The 20400-nt window shown below is 36.1% G+C and overlaps 1 protein-coding gene across 1 annotated transcript in view; it reads right to left on the bottom strand.

The window, feature by feature from the left end:
- Positions 1 to 20400, bottom strand: part of CORIN (corin, serine peptidase) — a gene marked incomplete at both ends in the record, with an annotated part of 119193 nt that overhangs the window by 72148 nt on the left and 26645 nt on the right. Inside the window, one exon of the mRNA XM_079534872.1 lies at positions 8583 to 8793. Coding sequence (XP_079390998.1) covers positions 8583 to 8793 — 211 coding nt within the window. The remainder of the gene's footprint in view (positions 1 to 8582; positions 8794 to 20400) is intronic.

The following is a 20400-nucleotide window of genomic DNA, read 5'->3' as shown; positions in this document are numbered from 1 at the left end:
TTTCATGGCCAGTACATCAGATCAGTGAGGAAGGTGAAATGCTGCGTACAAATTTGATGCCACTTGCTATGGAAAAGCCAACCTTGCACCCAATGGACCACCAACATTATTTTGGCCAATGCAGGATACCATTGTCTACAGCTCTAAATCACTTTTCTAGCTTTTAATTTTTAAATTAATTTCTTAAGTAATCCCTTCCTTCTGTACAACCACATGTCAGTAGTTGTAAACAGCCACTGTGTACAGGCAGAAAAAGGACAACTCTCTAAAAGGGTGAAAATATTCTCTGCAGTTTCTAATTTCTGTCCTAATTTCCCTATATTTTTTCCCTGATCTGTCCTTCCCCTACACTGCATCTGCCACCTACTGGCACAGTACTGTAAAAGAGTTTGAGATAAGACTCCTTTGCAGGACCTTTTACATAAGGACCTGTAACATGGCTCCAGGGCCAGCCCCAGTTACAAGCCTTCTATGGCTCCTTCAACACTAGCTGAGCCATGATCCTAACAGAAAAGCTCTCAGAGACTTTACTATCAATCTCTTGTCAATTCAGGACATATGAATAATGATTTTTCTAAGATTTAAAAGATAAAATTTGTGAATTAATTCCTGCAAGCAAAATCATTGACCCATAAACTTTATAAAAACAGTAGGTTGCAAAGATTACTTTAAAGTAAATACACGTTCTATTCTACTTCTCTTATTTTACTAGCTCACAAGAACTGTGGCACAAACCCCACCACTTATTAACACAAGCTCCATACCAGATTTTAAGTTCTATTACTTGCATACTTTGAGACATTAGAAACTCCTGGTAATTATGGAAGTTAGACTTAAAAATTTTAACTAGTGCACTTTATTTTCTCCAAAATTATACACATCTGAATAAAGGTTCATGTGAGAAAACATATCAATCCATTTTAAACATAGGCATTTTGACCAATTGCATATCTTCATCTGTATTTTCCCTTGCATTCTCTACTAAGATGAGCTCAGTTTCTCATCTCATAGCCTTCCACCAGAAATGAGTTCTGAGTATCACATATTGACTTCAAGGTCTGAGTTCTAAGGGACAATGCAAATGCTAGTGTTCTCTTTAGCATATTTTTTTCTGTCTTGGAAGAGTCAACTCCACAATACTAATGAAATAACACACGAAATACATTTTTTATGAATAATACAGGCTGCTTTGAAAAGAAAACTGCTATAAAAATGCAACGCTAATTTCAGCTATATTATCACAGTTGTAACATGATTCATCATTTTAAAGTTTTTTCATTTCTTGGAAATATGTTCAATGCCAGCCTTTCAGACATATGTGAGTATTCCTTTCTTTGAAGTCAGATGTAAAGCAGCTGATCTCCCACTCAGTGTCTCTCTTGTGTCTTATAAAGAACACGTTCTGATCACAGGAGAGTAAAAATAGCATTTTCTTTCTCAATCAGCTAGCTTTAGTCAGTGCAGGAGTTGTGCTCTGAACATTTGTTATAATTAATTTCACTCTGCAAATACTTTCTGAACCTGCACATTGTAGATTTCCTTTTCTTATATGTATCCTATCCATCCATTACGCACTCAGATTTCAGCTTGAACTAAAAGTTGATTCATTGTGTTTTATGTAGGAAAACAATTCATCGCTTTTACTGAAACACGGTTTCAACCACAACCTTGTATGTGACATTTGCTCAGTCATACATAAACATTTTCAAAAGTCCACAGAATTGTTTATTGCTGTTTGATAGCTATTTTAAACATTCTAAACATTGCTGCCACTTTGAACTTCACCCCTGTGCATCACACCTGCCAACCATTTCACTTTCTTGTTGCTCTAAGTCAATTCTATTTCACCTGGAATTAGTAATTCTATTTCACCTGGAATTAGTGATCAGACTGAGGAGAGACCAGAGCTCTAACTGGCTATTTAAATTCTGCTCTCAATATGTCAAATGTTGACTCTCTGCCACTAGCAATTGTATCCTCAACAGTCTAATGAAAGAATTAAACCACCCTATAGATATAATTATTGGTGCAATTATAGCTATCAGATGGCATATCAATTGATTCAAAGTGCACAAGGAAAAAGCATGCAGTCGTTGTTTTCGTCTGCATTTTCTCAAGTAAAACACCTTGTGTGTGTGTGTGTGCGTGTATGTGTGTGTATGTGTGTGTGTGACCTGTTTTTTGATTAAACAGAAACAGTTACACCAATTTTCTCTGTAGAATGTTTAAAAACATTCTAGGACAAAAAAAAAAAAAAAAAAAAAAGAAAGAGTAACAGTGGGAAAGCACATTATTTGTGTGGGAAAGCATTCACAACTGTATCAGACTCCTTCTCCCTAAGTTTTGGATTCATTATAAGACAGGGTTTGACAATGCATGTTTTTTCATTAGCTGGATCCCCAACATTGTGTGGTCACAACTATGCTTACATGAACCACAAATACATTAAAAACCAAGGGTTGGATAATAACTTGATCATTTATTCATAGATTCTACAATAGTGGGTTTTCTTGTACTAAATCAGCCTGTCACATTTCTTTTAAATGAAGATATCGCAAGATTTAAAACACTCTGGATATAAAGTATTTCATCTATTAAAAGTTACCTCTGTGTTATTCACATTATAAAAGTTGGAATTAATAGTTTTCTGCATCAAGGCTGAAGAATAGAACAGATCTCCTTGATAGAAAACCACTGTCAAAAATCAGCCTGAATAGCTTCTTTGAGTCATGCTGACTTGCTCGGTCTGTGTGTGAAGAGCCATACTGCAAACTTAGGAAATGACCAGTGGCCATTTTAGATGCTTCTGAAAGAGCCTTCACCTCACACACTCAGATCATGGTAAGAAAAATTCTCATCAGTGCTGTAGGTTTAAATCAAGTAGCAGCAATTCCAATGAAATCACAGAAAATATGATTTTGTTAAGGGGCTTCTAAATGTCCTTCCAGGAGAGTTTCTCAATACGGTTACCTAGAAGTGACATTTCACCAGCATGTAAAACTTAAGCATTTCTTAAAAGCTATAGAATTGCAAAAATTTGCAAGTATAATTTGATATCTCTGCACAGATGCATTATAAAAAGTGCCAGGTCACCTATCAGACTGATTACTCAGAATTCCTAAATTCTGCTGTTTTATCTTGGCATATCTACCTCCTTTTGTTACTAAAATTAGGTAGATTTAAACAAGACTGAAATATGCGAGAGTAGAATTACCCATCAGAAGTCATACATACTCATACATATTTCATATACAATTGAACACATAAGGGACTTTGAAAAATAGATGTGTTGATAGCTTCCTATTCAAAGTCCTAATATAAAAATTCTCTTTAGCTACATGAATGAGATCTATGTAATTCAGTTAACGTTTTCTACAAAATACCCTAAGGGCATCAAGAGCTCTAAGAACTTATTTTTACATAAGATTATTGTTTTTTAACTTCTAAATGTTCACTACAACAAAAGAAAATAAATTTTAAAAGATCAATTTCACTGTAAGCCAAAGAAACAAAAACCATAAGTCTAGAGGAAGTTCACAAAAGCAGAAAAACAGCCATGTCTCTGATATTCATGTTTTATACAAAACATGACATTCTGAGATCTCTTGCTGTACGAAGTTTGATTCTTGACTGTATTTTAAGAGGGTTTGAAAGAAATTTTCCTCATCTCAAATTTGTTTTCAACTGTTGTTAAAATCTGACACGCAGATTTCTGGATTTGCTTTCTGGATCTAACATTTTATACTAGCTTATGCCCATATGGAAAATGAATCATTTTTACTTTCATTCTTTGTAAAAATTACAAAGAATAAATAAAGATAATGAGACAAAAAAAAAAAAAAAAAAAGATTTCCCAGTATGAGCTCTTTCCTACTATTTCCAACACTTCAAAGGGTAGCTGACTACATGAAAACTGTTTATAGCTTCATACAACTTTTTCCCCCGTTAACCCAGTTTTCTCCTAGCCCCTACAGATCATACATCTCTCTTCAGCTTTCAGTGTGTATTTTACTGTTATTTGCCCCATGGATGTTACTGCATAACAACAAAAACTGTTACATACAGACACTGACATGGCAAGCTCCTTTACAAGAAAGAGACTGAAAATCAGAGAAAACTCTTTCTCTTAATTACAAGAAGTTACTACTTTAGAATGAACCTAAAGATAAAGAAAACTTAAAAAGCAAGAATGGGTGTTCGTATGAGTGAAGTAATTTTTTCAGATTTTAATCAAGATCTCAGATGGACTCTGAGCCCTAACTTAAGGTATAAACCATTTCACAACTTTGTTTTCAAAAAAGCAAAACAAAAATTTCAAAACAGCAGTGTGTAAACAGATGCAGAAATGAGAAGTCCATGAGAAATGTACCTTGAGAGTATATTACCCTATTTACATCGCTCAAATACTGTTTTCTTGGTAGAGTTTCAATTAAGTTTGACCTTGAAAAATTTAATACTCTGGGGATATATCAACGTAAGGCACTTGTTCTGCTTTTTGGAATACATTTCTACACCAGGGACTACTGGAATTACTCAGGCTTCTACGAGACACCAAGACAATGAGAATCCATAGTCTTTAAGTTTATTCCTAATGCTCAGTCTGAAACAAGCCATGCATGTAGGCCTTAAGGATCTTACATAGCTTTCTGTTCCACCAGAGCTACAGATGAAGCATTGTACAATTGTAGGTTGACCCACTATAAACTTCTCTAATTTGGAATCTTTAAATTTTCTATAAGCTCAAAGTCTGTAGAACTTGCAGAATCCAATGCAAGTGAGTTTCTATAAAGAAATAAATAATCATTATGCTGGAGTTACTGACCTGTGGCCAACTCCCAGTGGTAAAGTAAAACTCATTAGCTTAAATCCTTAATGATAAACCAACAGCTCTGAAAACAGTTTTTCCTTACAACAATACTATGCAAAATGAAAAAGATTCTACCTTGAACATTTCAGAAGTAATCAGACACAGCGATGAATATAATATGTCAATTTTGAGTACAGAGTCACGTTCTCTTAGAAGTGCTGCTGGACTCCTTTAAGACAGGTTTTGTAAGTCTAATTTTTAAGCCATATTGGAAAGATCTCATGCATTCACTCAGGAAGATGTCTTAGTCTTTTTAAATGAAGAGCCCTACCCAAGTTATGAGCAAATAATAGCTTTACCTTAACGCACTTCAACTTCCCACATAGCCTTTTCACACAGGTTTTAGTTCTACTTCAAAGTAGCTTTTTAAAGATATAACTATATATATATTTTAAAATAGCAGGGCTAGCTGATTGTGCATCCACAGTTGCTAGAATGAAATATAATTTTTTAGACTTTTTTTTTACTGCCACACCTCACTCTCATCATATTAAGATAAAGAATGATTTTTAATAGCAACAGTACTGTATTAGTATTCAGACATCCCAGTACATTACACTGTGTATTACACAAACACTGAAGACGCTCCCTGCCCAGAAACTTAATCTCCTTCAAGTGATAATGAAAACAATGTTTATGAAAACATGAAAGATAAATGTGAAACAGCCATAAATCAAAACACCAGAACAAAGCTGTGTAATGACAGCATATTAGATACCAAAGGTTAGCATTTGTAACTTCCCTTCTTGTTGCTTCTTGTAGCACATTGTTATAATTATTGCTCCCAAGGCTGAAGCTGCCAACAGATTCTCTCAACAATACCTAAGAATAAACATCTGAGCATCACATGGTTCTCATTTCTTCTCTACTGTGTAAGCAGCATTTGTCAAATTACATTTTACATAAATTTGAGGCAATTGCACTATAAAACAAAGAAGTATCAATATATACTATTATCAGATATGCTGTCAGGATGAAAAATCAGTAACTCACAGGAGGAACTAGAGACAATGTCAGCAACAACTGTTCTGCATACTAACATATGTTTTATGATACTGGATGCTAAAAAAAAAAATCTTATTTCCAAAAAAGGGATACAGCATGTGGAACTATCCCTATTCATTATCCTCAGAGTCTTTTTACAGTGGCTGTTCTCCTGATCCAGATTCCTCCAGTATGTTCCTAATATTTACCAAATGACCCTGTTTAACAGACATAGAACATGCCTGTCTCTTCCTTTTTTTTGTATTTGTGCCTCAAACACATACAGAATGAGTTTCCCTTATTATTCCAAGAGCTTTTTATACCAACAAAGGGATTTCTCCAGGGTCACTTCAGAGTCACAGACAGAATTCACAAATTTCATTTACTTTTGACTTGTCTCATTGAGGTGGATTATTACTGAGACCTAGGGGGAGGTATTAAATTACTACTTTGTTCAGGTATTATATCTGTTTCTCTTAAAACTGTCTAGACTAAATTCTCATTCTGAAAATGGGATTCACTTATTTTATATCACTTTACCTCACTTTTGGATTTTACAGTAATAAATCTTAATTAACCACAAGGTTTCTGACATGACCTTTTTTTTTTTTCCCTCAAATATCCCCTGTTCATGCTGACATAGTAAAGTCAATACATGTTGCTAATCAAGTAACAGGCATACTGAGAGGAAACAAAAAAATTATGTTCTGATTTTATAAATATTCAGTAAAGGAGAAACCTCTTGCTTCAAGTTCATCGTTCAACAATTATTGACATTAGGATGGCTTCACAAAACATTTTAGTCTACATCAAACTAAACAGAAACAAATCATGAGACACTATAGGCCTCATTTTTTTAAATCAATAAATCATACAAATAGTGAGTAAAAATTAATACTGCACTCTGGTTTTTAAAAAATGAGATTAGTGGGCAGAAATACAGGAAATCACATCCAAAATAAAGACATGCTACTTCTTTAACTCATTACACACTTGCATTTAAGGGAAATTTGTTTGCCTGCAATTGGGTTCTACAAGATAAGCTGTAATCACTAAAATCACTCAACTGCTTAGAGGAAAAAAAGAGAAAGAGAAAAGGATCTTTAAAAAGAACACAAGCTAACTAATGCAACTCATGTTTTTCAAACGAGATTTAACAAACAAGCATTCTGTAAATGAACCCTTACGGTTCTACCTGTGATTGCCACTCAGCCTTCATTTTCAGTGTCAACCATGACATCCCCTGAAGACATACAATTAAAGTTAGATTTTAATATAAGCCTGCATCATTTACAGTCTCACAGCATATTTTTCCCAATCTACCTGCAGGATCCAGTACAGTTTCCATAAAATGGTGTTAAAATAATAATCAGAGGAGGCATTGAGATCTCTATGACACTATACCTAGGCATGGAAATCCAGTCCCATCTTTGATATTAAAAATAAACGGGAGAAAGTTGCTACTGTGGGGAAAAAAAATACACAAAAAAAATCCTTACTCTTCAATCTCAAAATATTTTGGTTGCTGCTCTAAACCACAGCAAAAATCTGCACGTTCCAAAGTTCAGCTTAATTTTTTTTTCTTCTTTTCTTTTTAAATTAGCCGTCATAATGTAAACTCTGCAAGAAAGTTATCTTCAGCAAAGAAATTGAAAAGGAAAGTTGAAACTTCTATCCTTTCACTTCTCCGTTTATTTGATTGTAATACTGAACTGGAGTGAGAGGAAAACTGTAATGAATCAGAGTGAGTTAAGCATGGTTAATGGATTCTGTTGTGGTGGAAATGGCAGGTATGGTTGCCTAGACTGGCACTTTCAGTAGCAACTATATTAAAAATCACATTACCTAAAAAGTAAAACTGCATTTTCGTAAGCACTTTTCTAAGTATCCCATCCCTGCTCTTTTAAACTGTGGAGCTTTCAACACCTTCGTTATTGTTATGTTAACTGAACTGCTTTTTGAATTGCAACATTCTCTTCCACTGAATTTTACACATGAGGTAAGGAGAAAGAACTCATCCCTCATTCATTCCTTTACCCTTCAGAAGCATCAGAAGAGCTGTATATATATATATATATATATATATATATATATATATCTTTATTCTGTTTGGACCGTATGCTGATTTTAATACTGCTAAACTTACTGGCTATACTTCAAATTAAACTGAATGAAAATGGTGCATGCCTATGATACTAATGCTGTGTAACTATGTAAATGAAGAAATCAAGGCATACTCCTCAATTTTCCCAAGTTTATGTCACTCTGAAAACATTCTGCTAATCTAATACCATAAAATGTGTTTAAAAGATAAACTTTTCATAAAGAAAAGACTAACAAGAATTGAAATGACTGTTGCCTTAAAAACAAAAATCTGCTTTCTTGACTTGAATATTTTTTTAAATATTTAAAGCATTTATATTGTTACAAAGCATTCCATTTTGGACTATACCGATTGGAGAGATGAGGTACAACAATTTCAGACCTCTTGTTAAGAAAATAAAGCTGACTACTCTGGTGCCACACTTTTATTTAGTGCACTGGAAACACTTTTTCTAACAGAATCTTACTGCAGTTGGCATATTCTGGCAGAAATGTGAATAGCTTTGACAGACAGAAGTTTTACAGCGAGAAGGTCATAGGCTTAGTTGGGATCTGCACTTGTCTGATTAATAGAGAATGTTTTACCACAATTGGCTCTCATCACTGACTGATTTTTGTTTCCAAATACCTGTCATCACCATCACTGATGCATTCAGGAAGAGCAAGACTACAGCCAAACAGCATGATGTGTTGATAGCAGCTGAGACGACTGAGATAACTGAAGAACTTCAGGAACTTTTCCATTTCAATACTTTTGACAATGGAAAGAACTGAAGTTAGAGTCGTGTAGTTATATGGCAGCATTTGGCACTGGCTGTTGGTGAGATTTATGCAGGCACCTGTGAAATCAAAACAATATATTTAGAACAAAAGTATCACCATTAGTTGTTTCAAAGTATGTACTGAATTAAGAAGTCAGCAAATATAGCATATAAGCAATGTCTGTTCCTCATGGATAAGGGGACATTCCATAATGCTATCACAACATTGTCCAAAAATGCATATCCAAAAACAAAAACAATTCAAAGAAACTTTGTAGGTTAGCTTGGAAAAACAACTAAACTCATGTTTTCACAATCCTCTGACCCTCTAAAAAACTGTACGAGAAATAAAACCAATTTCTTTCTGATACAGGTTGGATGAACCCACCATAGGCATAGCTTGGATAGCTTTTTCCTCTTTTTTCAATTCTGGCAGATTTCCTGCTAAAATCATCAACTTGTTTATCTACTTTTCCCAGCATGGTGATTCTCCCTACACAGTCTTTCTTCTTTATTTTATCAGCACAGAATTATCTTGCTCTAATGGTTGACATATGCCCTGTTCTAAACCACCATTGTCCCACTACTGACCTATGAGACCAATTCTCTATCCATGCCATTTTATACATAGCAAGCTACCTCAGTGTGATCAGCAGGTTAACTTAATGTACTAAGTTCTTAAAAGTTTTACAAACCATACATCAGTTTTAGAATTTTAAACAAGAATAAACTAATAAAATCCAATGCTAATGGATTTCCTGAGTAGATGAAGGCATTTCTTGGCTGTCTAGTCCTTAATTTGGGGAAATAGAGTCACATAGGACTTTCCAAAATTGAAATTTCAACAGAATGATTCACAAAACCTCCACCTATCACCTGAAGCACAATGGCAAAGCAGTCCGTTCTAAGATCATGTTCTGGGCTGCTTTGGATCTTTTAAAATTTGCACACTCCTGACAGCAGAGATATAAAATTCCATGAACCTACCTGATCTTTAACGAGTGCTCCATAGCTGAGTAACACAGTACTGAGGATGAAATTTTATAGTAATTATACAAGAACTTCTAAAAATAAGATAGATGGAAGGAGGGACTAAACCCAGGACCTGCCCTAGTAACAAAGTCATTCATGTTTTATCATCAGTTTCATGATTCTGGCTTTCTAGTACAGCATCATTTATGTATTTATCCCAGGCATGTCCATATCTTAGATCACTCTCCTGGAAAGCAGATGCCTGGGTTAGTTAGAGCCTCATCTTTTTAACACAGGTGCTCAGCCCACCTTCTTTCATCCAGCCTATAAATTGCAATGCAATTGTAAGTGTACAAAGTCCATACTCTCCAGACTTCTAAGTCAAAAAGTGTAGTTTCAAGGTAATAGCAATTGTTTCATCACAAAGTCATCACATACCACATTCTCACTACAGTAAGAACAGGAAGTGCTTCAGTCTCAAAAACCTACTCTGGCAGATTAAGAAAATGCACCTTGCATTCTCACTTGTTTAGTTTTGCATAGGACTAATTAGCTCAGGAGAAGCACCCCCCTGGCTCACTTATACTGCACAGACCAATAGAGCACAAATACACAGCTAGCACTCAGGACCCTAACCCAGCAACAGGAAAAGTCTTGCAGTTTTACAGGGGACCTTACTGAATTTTCCAGTTTCCCCTCAAGTGCCACACAAATGCATTAGTCGATTATACTTTGAGTAACACACTATTTCACAACCATGCTGTTGTTTCACCCAAACTGCAACCAGAAGAGAACCTAGAGCTTCTTTATTCTGATCATTTGCATAAACAAGTCCTTCCATTCATTCTTGCATCAAGCCCAATATCTTGTGATAGGCAGAACATATCTTTTAGACAGTCGGGTCTGCTCAGTGCCAGAATTGTTCAGTATGTTGGCATACAGTGATGTAGACAAAGAGCAGGGAATATTTTATGTTAAAGGCCATTAAAGGTAGAATAAAAGTCTTTTTAAATAAATGTAAAATGAACAGCTTATTTAATGAGGAATAGTATTTTTAAAAATTGCTACACGGTTAATGAAAAAAATCAATTTTGGAACAAATAACAAGTAATGTTTTTAAATAAACAGTAATTCTGAATGATGAAAAAATCTTACACTGACAAAACCAAAGAAATAAGAAAAGCGTGCAGTACACCTCAAAATCAAATTGCTAAATTCTGCTCCACTTGTACAGACTAAGTGTTTATAAACTACACTTCTCTTCATTGCTAGAATGCTAATCATATACATGAATAAATCCAATTGATGGTATAACATGTTAATATTAAATATGTTCCCAATCAAGCAGGTGATAGGTCAGAAAAGAAAAGAGACATCATACAGGTATAGAAAAGCTTCAACTTATTTGCTTCCTTTCTCCAGTAAAGATTCATTAATTACAGAGAATACAAGGCATATGAACTACTTCTGGCATTACCTACATGGAAGAAAAATGAACAGTGAATAGGAAGAACACGTGAAAAAGCTGCTGATCAGAGCAGCATGGCTCCTAATTATCTGGGTCATTTCTGACATTCATCTAAATGAAGAGTTTTCTGCTTATCCATGGCTATTGCCAAACAGACTGAACCGGCAACAGAAGGATTTCCACTCCAACAATTGCAACGCAAGTCTGTGGTCTCATATTCAAAGTTGCTTAAACTAATTTAAAAAACATATTTATTTTTCCTTCTCCCCCCTTTGGATTACTCCCAGACAGTACTGCTTATGGACTGTTCCTGCACAACTAGCTGAGTGAACTGGACCAGAGAACTGAGCTGCTTGAAAATAACTACCAACACTCTTTCCCTGAAAGGCAACATTTATGGCAGCATCAAAGAAACACAGCCGAACTGCAGCTTAAGGCTGATTGATATCTTCAGTTTTAAAACCCAGCCTTCTCTTCACATGGAATGATTTCTCATTCAGTAGTGGTTCTCGCTTCTTTTTGAGGCCACGGAATGAACCAGCCCTGGGCAAAAAAAAAGCTTTTCCTCTATCCTGCCTTTTTATTTATGTTTTTTGAGAGGCTGGAGAGAAAAATAATCAGTTCACATAGATCAGGTCATTAGTCTGAATAGCTTTATGGCAGCAAAAACATTTTTTCTAGGACCTGGGAAGGAGTTAGTTATCAGTGGGTAAGAACAGAGCCTGCTCTCAGCAGCAAAAGCAATGCTTTTGCAGAATGTGCATCATTGCCCAGCGCCATAAAGCATTCTGAAAGGGTTAGATAAATTTGAATTGAAAAAGAAAACACAGCCTGCTTTTTATAACCAAGGTCTTGTTTGCTGATACTCTCCTTAGAAAAATGTTACTTATCTTCAGAGCAGCTTTTACAGACCATCTTGAAGAGGCTTATGGAAAACAAGACAGTGTTCAAGGCAGCAGCAACCACCACCTGCTTTGCTACAGAACTTATCTCAGTACGCTGTAAGCACTAAATTTCACAGTTGAAGGCCATAAACTCAATGCCTGTGAGAGTGAATTCATCTCTGCTGAAACCAAGAAACCAAGCAATATTCACCTGGCTCTTTCATAGCAAAAGCTCTACCGACATGACAGCAGTGGGTTGATGGTTGGACTAGATGATTTTACAGTCTTTTCCAACCATTATGATTCTATGAAATCTCACCTTTAAGTGTCCTGAAAACCCTAGAAATCCCATTAAAAAGAGAAAAATCAAACCAAACATCCATTCAAACTTTAGAAACCTGTCTAGCTTACCTATAGTAACCTGTAAGCTTCTTGATATGCAAGCGATCCTCATAAAATCAATTTTTTTCCTAAACTGTCATGCTCTTCTGACTTTCAAAGGGTCTTGTGGTTCTGCTTGATTTTACAATTTCATATGTGAGATATATTAAGATACATACTGCCTTTTTTTCTTCTGCTCATTTGCTATTGTGTATCCAGATTGTCATAGACTTTTGGTGCCGATCAAAGGAGCACAACACTCTACCAAGAACCTGGTCTTCCCAGCAAAACTTGTTTCCAAAACTTATTACTGTTTTCAAAAAATTTAATACTTCTTTTAATTTACTACATCATCTTGGTACATTTTTCATTTCAATTAAATTGGGAGACAAATTTTCTTAGCCTCCCTTTCTTGTACCGTTCACTTGGGACAGAACCTCTGAGATTGCATTTCAGATGTTTTTTCCATAATTCAGGAAAAGTGGCCCAGTCAATTATATTCTTCTGGCCCATTTCAACAGATGCCAGGAACTACAATCTCTCCTTTGGAATCAGTCCAGTAGGAAAATATACAAGCCGTTTTCTTAGTTCAAGTGCCATTAGCTAAAATTAAGTATTTCACAACAAAAACAGTCTCTGCAATTTTTTCATATTAACACTGAGTTGAAAACATGATTTCCACAACTCCCAGCAGCCTCCATTTCCTAACATGAGGGAAAGCTTAGTTGCTGACTGTATACATTGAGTTACTGCTCCAGTCTGAATACATTCTCAGAACCTTCTTCACATTTTTCCACACTCCCAGAAAAGCTGTGCCTTTGTTCTCTTCCAGCACATATTGTACATAACAGAAAACACCAACCCATCCTTACAGAACAGCACACGTTCGTATTACATTACTGAAGAAAATAAAAAGGATACATATGTTTTCTGGAGGAAGAATGCCAACATTTTTCTACAAGAAACAGCACCATTGGCAAGATTTAACTTGCCTATTTTTCACAGCTTTCTCAGTGTTATGTGCAGGTGCCCAGGTGTTTGTAATGGGGGGCTGAAGAGCTCCTCCATGATGCAAGGCTAGGGCTGCTCTAAGCCGGATACTGCCAGTTCCAATGGCCCCACCACAGGGCATTGTTGGGCTCCACCAAAATGACTGCACCTCTGAGAAAGCATGTTTGAGAAAGAAGAAAATGCTGGAGAGAGTTACTGAGGAAAAACAGAAACAAAACAAAACACATGTTAGATATAATCCTGCAGAAGCCAAGCTCAGAGAAAAATGAGGTAGAAGAAGCACTCCGAATATCAGGGCAGAGATTATGCAGCCCATGGAAGAGAATGGTGAAGCAGAAATTGCTCTGCAGCTCCTGAAGAGGAGCACAGTGGAGCAGATTTCCACACTGCATAAGACTCCATGCAGATGGCTATACTCAGAAGGAGCTGTAGCCCATGGAGGACTGACATTTGAGTAGCTCACCACAAGAGACTGCAGTCCAGACAGGGCAGCCATATCAAAACTATTCTTGAAGGACTGCAGTCTGTGGAACCGTTTCCACACTGGAGCAGGGGAGAAGCATAAGAAGGAGCAGATGAGAGAAGCTGTTATGAACTGACAGCAACTCTCAATCAGTGTAACATACACACCAGTCAAGAAAAGAGGAGTAAAGGTGAGCAGCTGGGAAAAAAGACGCAGTGGGGGAAGGTTGTTTTGCTTTTATCTGTTTCTCACCATTCAACTCTTTTTTTAAATATCAATAAATAAATTCAATTTATCTTATCCATGTTGAGTCTATCCTTTCTGGCACATCAGTTAGTAAGTGGCCTCTTTGTCTTTAGCTCAACCCACAAGAAACTTAACTTATATTTTCCCCCCAGTCCTATTCAGGAGGAAGGATAAGACAGCACCTGAGTGGACTCCTGGCAGCCAACTGAGGTCAACCCAAAACAATAATGCCCACTTAGTTTAAATACCTACTTCAAGAATAAAATGGCTTATGTTGTGACAACCACTATGTTAAATAGGAATCATATCTAAAATTAATTACTCAGAAATTACCTAAAGATAGTGAAAAGTGCTCCATACGTTAATTTTGAAGATTTTGCATCACTCTTAGGCAATTAAATCTATATATTTGCTGAAATGTGCCAAAGCTTTAAAATGCACAAAATAAGAGCACAGAAAAAAACACAGACGGGTCACCATAATTATATTCAGAAAGTGCATGTATCAGTCCAGGGCTCATACAGTTCAAGATGTCTTTAAAACTACTAGGTGCATATGATCTTTTGCTCAAAACGAGGTAACTCATTGTTAAACTGCTGAAAGAGGACTATTGCCTACTTGCACGTAAGTTTGAGTTGTTAAATAATTGTTTTGTATGTACACCATTAAAATGCCACAACACAAATGATAAGACATGCTGACAACAACTTTGGTGCTAAACCAGCCAAGAGCCATCTTATCCTACGTTACAACTGAGTCACCTCTTCAGAAAGCCAACAAACAGCACCTTGTGAAAACCACAGCATTACATGGCTCTGAGCAAAGGGAAAAGGGTCTCTTTCTCAGCAGTATTAACCTTTTAACGAAGCCCAGGTGACTCATAACAGATTACATGTGGGGGAGGAAGGAGATAAGATTTTGAACATCAAGCCTCTTCAACAGATCTAAAATAGAAGTAAAACTTCAAGGCTAGTTGAAAGCAATTGCTGTGGATTTAACTTAGCTCAGCTAATGAATTATACAGTTTGAAAGGAATGAGTGATTCTCAGCTCCATAGTTACCAAAGGGAAAGGTGATAAGGACAGTGACCACCTGCAGCAGACAGAAAAACAGTTAATTATCTCCCAGGTCACAGAGAGAAAGCCATGAGGGGCATATAACTCATATTTTAAATCAGAGTTTAAATGTTACTGTATTTTTTTTAAAGGTAATCTAGTTTTAAAGGTTGCTCTACAGAGAAAGTTGTGAAGCACCACATCCAGTCTGCATCAAACACTTTTTGCAAAGAGCTTGACCCAATTGTAAATTCTAACTTGTTTATTCTACTGACAAGGGCTATTGCAGAAAACTGGACTTTTCAATAAGCCATCTCATTTTTTGAGCCCCAATTTTTTTAACACAAGCAATTCCAAACATTTCCCTTCTTAGCTACGGCACATACTTGTTTCTTTAATCCCTTAGGCAGGAACAGCTGAGAGCAGGTAAACTCATTAGCTAAAGGTGAGGCTGAGTACCTACCCCCATGAGGTGTGACCTGGCCTATATTCCAGATCTGGTATTCTGATTAGCTATTTCCTAATGGCCATTTTATTGGGATTCTTTAGTGAAATTGGAGACATATTTCAAAGAACCTACTATTAAATAAACGAAAGACACAAAATGAGATTGATTTTAGGATTAGATCAATCATTAGAAACTACTGGACTGCATTATGCTATTGTTTTGAAAGATGTATGTTACATTACTATTACTGATAAGCTTTGTTGAAAAACAAAAAGGGGTAAGGGTGTAAAATAAATGCTAGCTTCCACAGGACCAATGGGAGGAGGAATTCAGATTTTTTTTTTAATGTGTTTTCATTCGCATTCAATGAACAACAAACATGAATGTTACCTTGATTGACAACAATTAATTATGTATCAATACTGTCATGTTCAAAACAAAACAGTGCTTTATAAAAGACTGATAATGGTCGAAATATTCAACAAGCTATTCAACAGGCTGTGAATAGGACAGTACAATAATAGAGTGTACTTGAGCTGTCCCATTTGTCTCTGGTTAATTAACTCTCAAGAACAGTCAAATTGTTGTTCTGATCTTTTCTGTAGGAGATTACGATCCTTTTTTCAACTCACAGTGATAACTTAGTGCTTACCTCACTTTCAGACAAAAATAACGTAGCAAACCCTACTTAAGGCTTCCTATGAGATTAGTCTAGAAACCAGGGACAAAATGCAGCACCTAACTTCCTAAGCAAAACACTGGAAGTATGTCAAATCTATGATTTGCTAACTGCAATTTCCTGTTTGGTGGTTTGCAGATGGAATTTAAGATCCTGGTGTACTGAGGCTCTGGCTTAGCAAGGACTGTTCTAAATAGCTAACAACAGACTTAGCAGTCTAACAGATTTCAGTTTGTTTTCCCTGTGGAAGATTTCCACAGCTATGGTTTTCAAAATTGTGTGCAATTGTTTCATTGCAGCATCGGCAGCTACTGGCTGTAAAAGACAATTTGCTCTACAGAGAAATACTGCACCCTAGATCTTCTGAATTTCACTGCATGTTTGTTATAGTATATTTTGCAAAACATGGTATAGGATATTCTCAGCCCTTTCTTAATTCTGAGGGGCTGCTACTGCTACTGACTCTCTTGTCTGTATCACTGCAATTTTCTTTTGGGTATCACATTTTAAACATGTTTCTACAGCTAGAGTTCAAATGCTTCTGTTCACAGACAAGCTTAGCTATCAACATCAGTGGAATCATTCCTTAGAGTTCCAATTGTTCTATTTGATCATAATGTGAACAAAGAAGAATGTTGACAAAACTTTCACAGTCTGAGGAGTTAGTGGTCAAAAAACATGGTTTTTGTTGTTGGGTGGTTTTGTTTTTTTTTGTGTGTGTGTGTGTGTGTAAAAGGAATAGACTAATACACAGGTGTCTAAGCTTAACATAATTATCATTAAGTTTCCCTATTGCTGTATACTAGTTTAGTTGCATTTAAAGCTTACGAACAAGATGCTTGCAAGTTGCCTGTGCAAACTCAGATTTTTAAATACTTGTATTTCGTCTGCACTTCCCAGAATTAAAAATGTGTTTCTTTTATATAGTTGCACTAATAAATACATATAGCTTCTCTCAGTGCATTCCTTTTGGACAATAGCCTAGATTTTTCCATTTTATACTAACGATAGCTCAGTCTCTACAGCCAATTGCATTCTCTCTACTATAAGCCAAAACAGACCACGCAGAAGCATAAAGGAGATAAACTTCAATAAAAAATAAAATCACACTCAACTATCAGACAGGCAGAGGTGTGCCTTTTGAAACTGATCAGCAATTACAATATAGAACAATACTAGCACCAACATCTTTTTGTTGAAATAGCACATAACTGACTTTTCAGAGAAGCTGATAGATCACTATGTTAGGGATGACTTGTGTTTATTGATCCCCTCCATGGAAATGACATAACAGGCTCGCACATGACTTCTACCTTAACCACTTGCCCAGTTTGTTGTTTAACTTTGACAAAACACTTTAAACTACAATCAACAATATGTTAAAAAAAAAAAAAAAAAACCAACCATAATAGATGCATAAAAGCAAAATACATAAAGCTGAAAAGATTTCTGTTCTTTACATTTAAACATTTTAAAGGTGTGTATGTTTTAACTACAGAAGCACATTGCAATGGTGACTTGGTAGTTATTTCCAGTGAGGGAGTCTCTTGTTCTAAAGTCAAGGGTGTGGTGGAAAGGCTGAAGTGTAAAGATTGGTAAATGAGTGAAAATGGAATTGCTGGGAGATTGTGATAGCTACTTACAGTACCCATCACAATGTTAATTCCAATAGATATTTTTAATCTGTTAGGTATCTCATACAGAGCATTTTTTAACCCAAGTGTATTTGAACAGATGATCATCTACAAACAAAATATTTGCAATAAGGAGCCATGAATTTACTGAAAGGAATAAAAGGCTCACGTATCTGGAGGTAAAAGTATGAAAGTGTTAACAACCTCATTACAATTTTCACATGATTCTTTACCATTTTTGTCAAATTCCAGTTGCCTGAGAGTGGTAATGCACCAGGTGTTAAAAATTAGTTAGCTTTTTCTTTCTCATAAAACAAAGTTTTAATGATAAATCTACACATATTCTATGAAAAAGAAAGAAGAAAAATATGAAAAAGAAAGCAGGTGATTGGCCAAAGTTCTGGCTTAGGACTTCGAACACCAGAGTTTGTGATCTTCTTTGCCAATATGAAAGACCAAAACTATTTTTGCTCCAGGGGAAATTCATGTTTTAACATTTTTCATTTTTATTCAGAACAAGATAAATATCTCTAAATATCTACCATGGGTCTATCACTGTTATTACGCTTAATATAATTGGGTCTGCTCCAACTTGAATAATTAAACATAAATTATGACAAAAGAAAACACAGTTTATTAGGCCACTGTTTTGGAGACTAGGGATTTAGGAGATGAAAACTATGGTCCAACTTGGAAAGCTGTTACTGAGTACCTTAGCTTGGAATGAGAAGCACGAGGCAAGGAGAGAGAAGCAGGGAATTTCTTGGTTCATGCCATCCATGACACATCCCTTCCAACTATCTCCAAAGAGATTCTCATATTGCTCTTCTCTACCAAACAGAAAGCTGAGCCAGCTTTGTTCTTCATAGCTTATAGTTATGGCAAAATACCAAATGCAAAGAAAGGAGAGTGCTGGTAAGAGAAAAATGTTTATCTAATGTATGAATTAGACATTGTTATATTACAATAAGAGATGACCTCTGGGCAGAGCAGGGTGTTGCAAATAAATTGCTCCATTTCAAATGTGCATGAAACATGAAAGAGTTTTCTCATTACTATTGCTACTACTCTACATAACAAGCATATCTGTTTTCTTTTTTAGGAAGGGTAATAGTTGCAAACATGCAAAAATAAAACATATGCTTTTTGAACTGAAGTCCATAAACAGTGTTTCAATTTTGCAAAGGCACTTTCTCACTTCACTCCCAGAAGCAACCATTTAGGGCTTGTTTTTGATCATCCTCTTACACGCTTGCTTAAGTGCAGAGGGGAGCTGACTGGGAATCTGTGATCACCTGAGACTCATGCCCTTTCTTAGCACTCTATTCAGTATCTTCAGAAATAGTCAGAGCTGAAAAAATACATCCCTTAATTCCATACAACCCACTCAGGGCTGTGCCAAGGGCAGGCTTGTGTGCTGCTTGCCAGAGCGCTGGGCAAGCTGGATGCCAGGCCCCGCAAAGAAAGGGATGGTAGAAGATCAAGCTCAGAACAGTTGGTCATGTTACTTTTCCTATTAGTATTTGAGCATGGTCACAGTTTTCCATGTGCATTTGAGTACATGAAAAGGCTGTGTGGCTACTTGACCGTCTGCTAGAAGAGAAGTATGAGGGAACTGGCATAGGACCAAAAAAAAGGATATTAAGCATGTATATATATATAAATATCAGTAAGTGGAAGAAACAAAAGTAGCTGCTAATACCACTTGACTCAGTGCATATTCCATTAGTCTCCCCAGATCAGCAGTATTATAAACCAGGGAGTCTGCTCCATTTGAAATGAAAACATCACTCTCAATTTGATACATGAGATGTCTCCTGGTCAGTCTACCACTTTATCGCATAAATGCAGCCAACTTTTGTTTCAAAGAGAAGAAAAGTACAGATGAAAGTGTATTGATATTTATCTTGGAAAAACATCCTTTATTCTTTAAGATAATGACTATTGCTGATGAACAGAATACTACTGCATATACCCCCAAATGCCACTGGTGAACCTACCGGTGAACCTAAAAATCTCTTATTGATGTTTCTGTTACGTTAGGAAATTCTCCATCCTATGGACCATGCCTTCCAAACAACACATTTAAATCTGAACTGATACAAACTCTAATCTCTCAAAACAAAAAATCCACTCCTATTGCACTCTTTCATTGGCAAGAAAGAGAAGTAATAGAGGACACATCTGATGCAGAAATTAGCTTTTGCAAGGAACCACCAAGAAAAATAATAAGAATCTAGGGCAAATAAGAACAGTCACCCTAGGAGTGTAACAACTTCTGGCAGCGTAAAGTCTTGAGGCTTCACAAGTCAGAAGTTGAAAATGGACTATTGAGTTTAAAAGCCTGAACTAGACCAACTCATCATGAAGTTTTCCAGGCATTTCCATACTTTCTGGTTTTCTCATTATTCTGTAATGCAGCTATGTATTCAGTGAAGCTGTGG

This window comes from Tetrao urogallus (assembly GCF_951394365.1).
Source record: "Tetrao urogallus genome assembly, chromosome: 4".
NCBI lineage: Eukaryota > Metazoa > Chordata > Aves > Galliformes > Phasianidae > Tetrao > Tetrao urogallus.
This window is presented reverse-complemented; position numbering and strand designations above follow the sequence as displayed.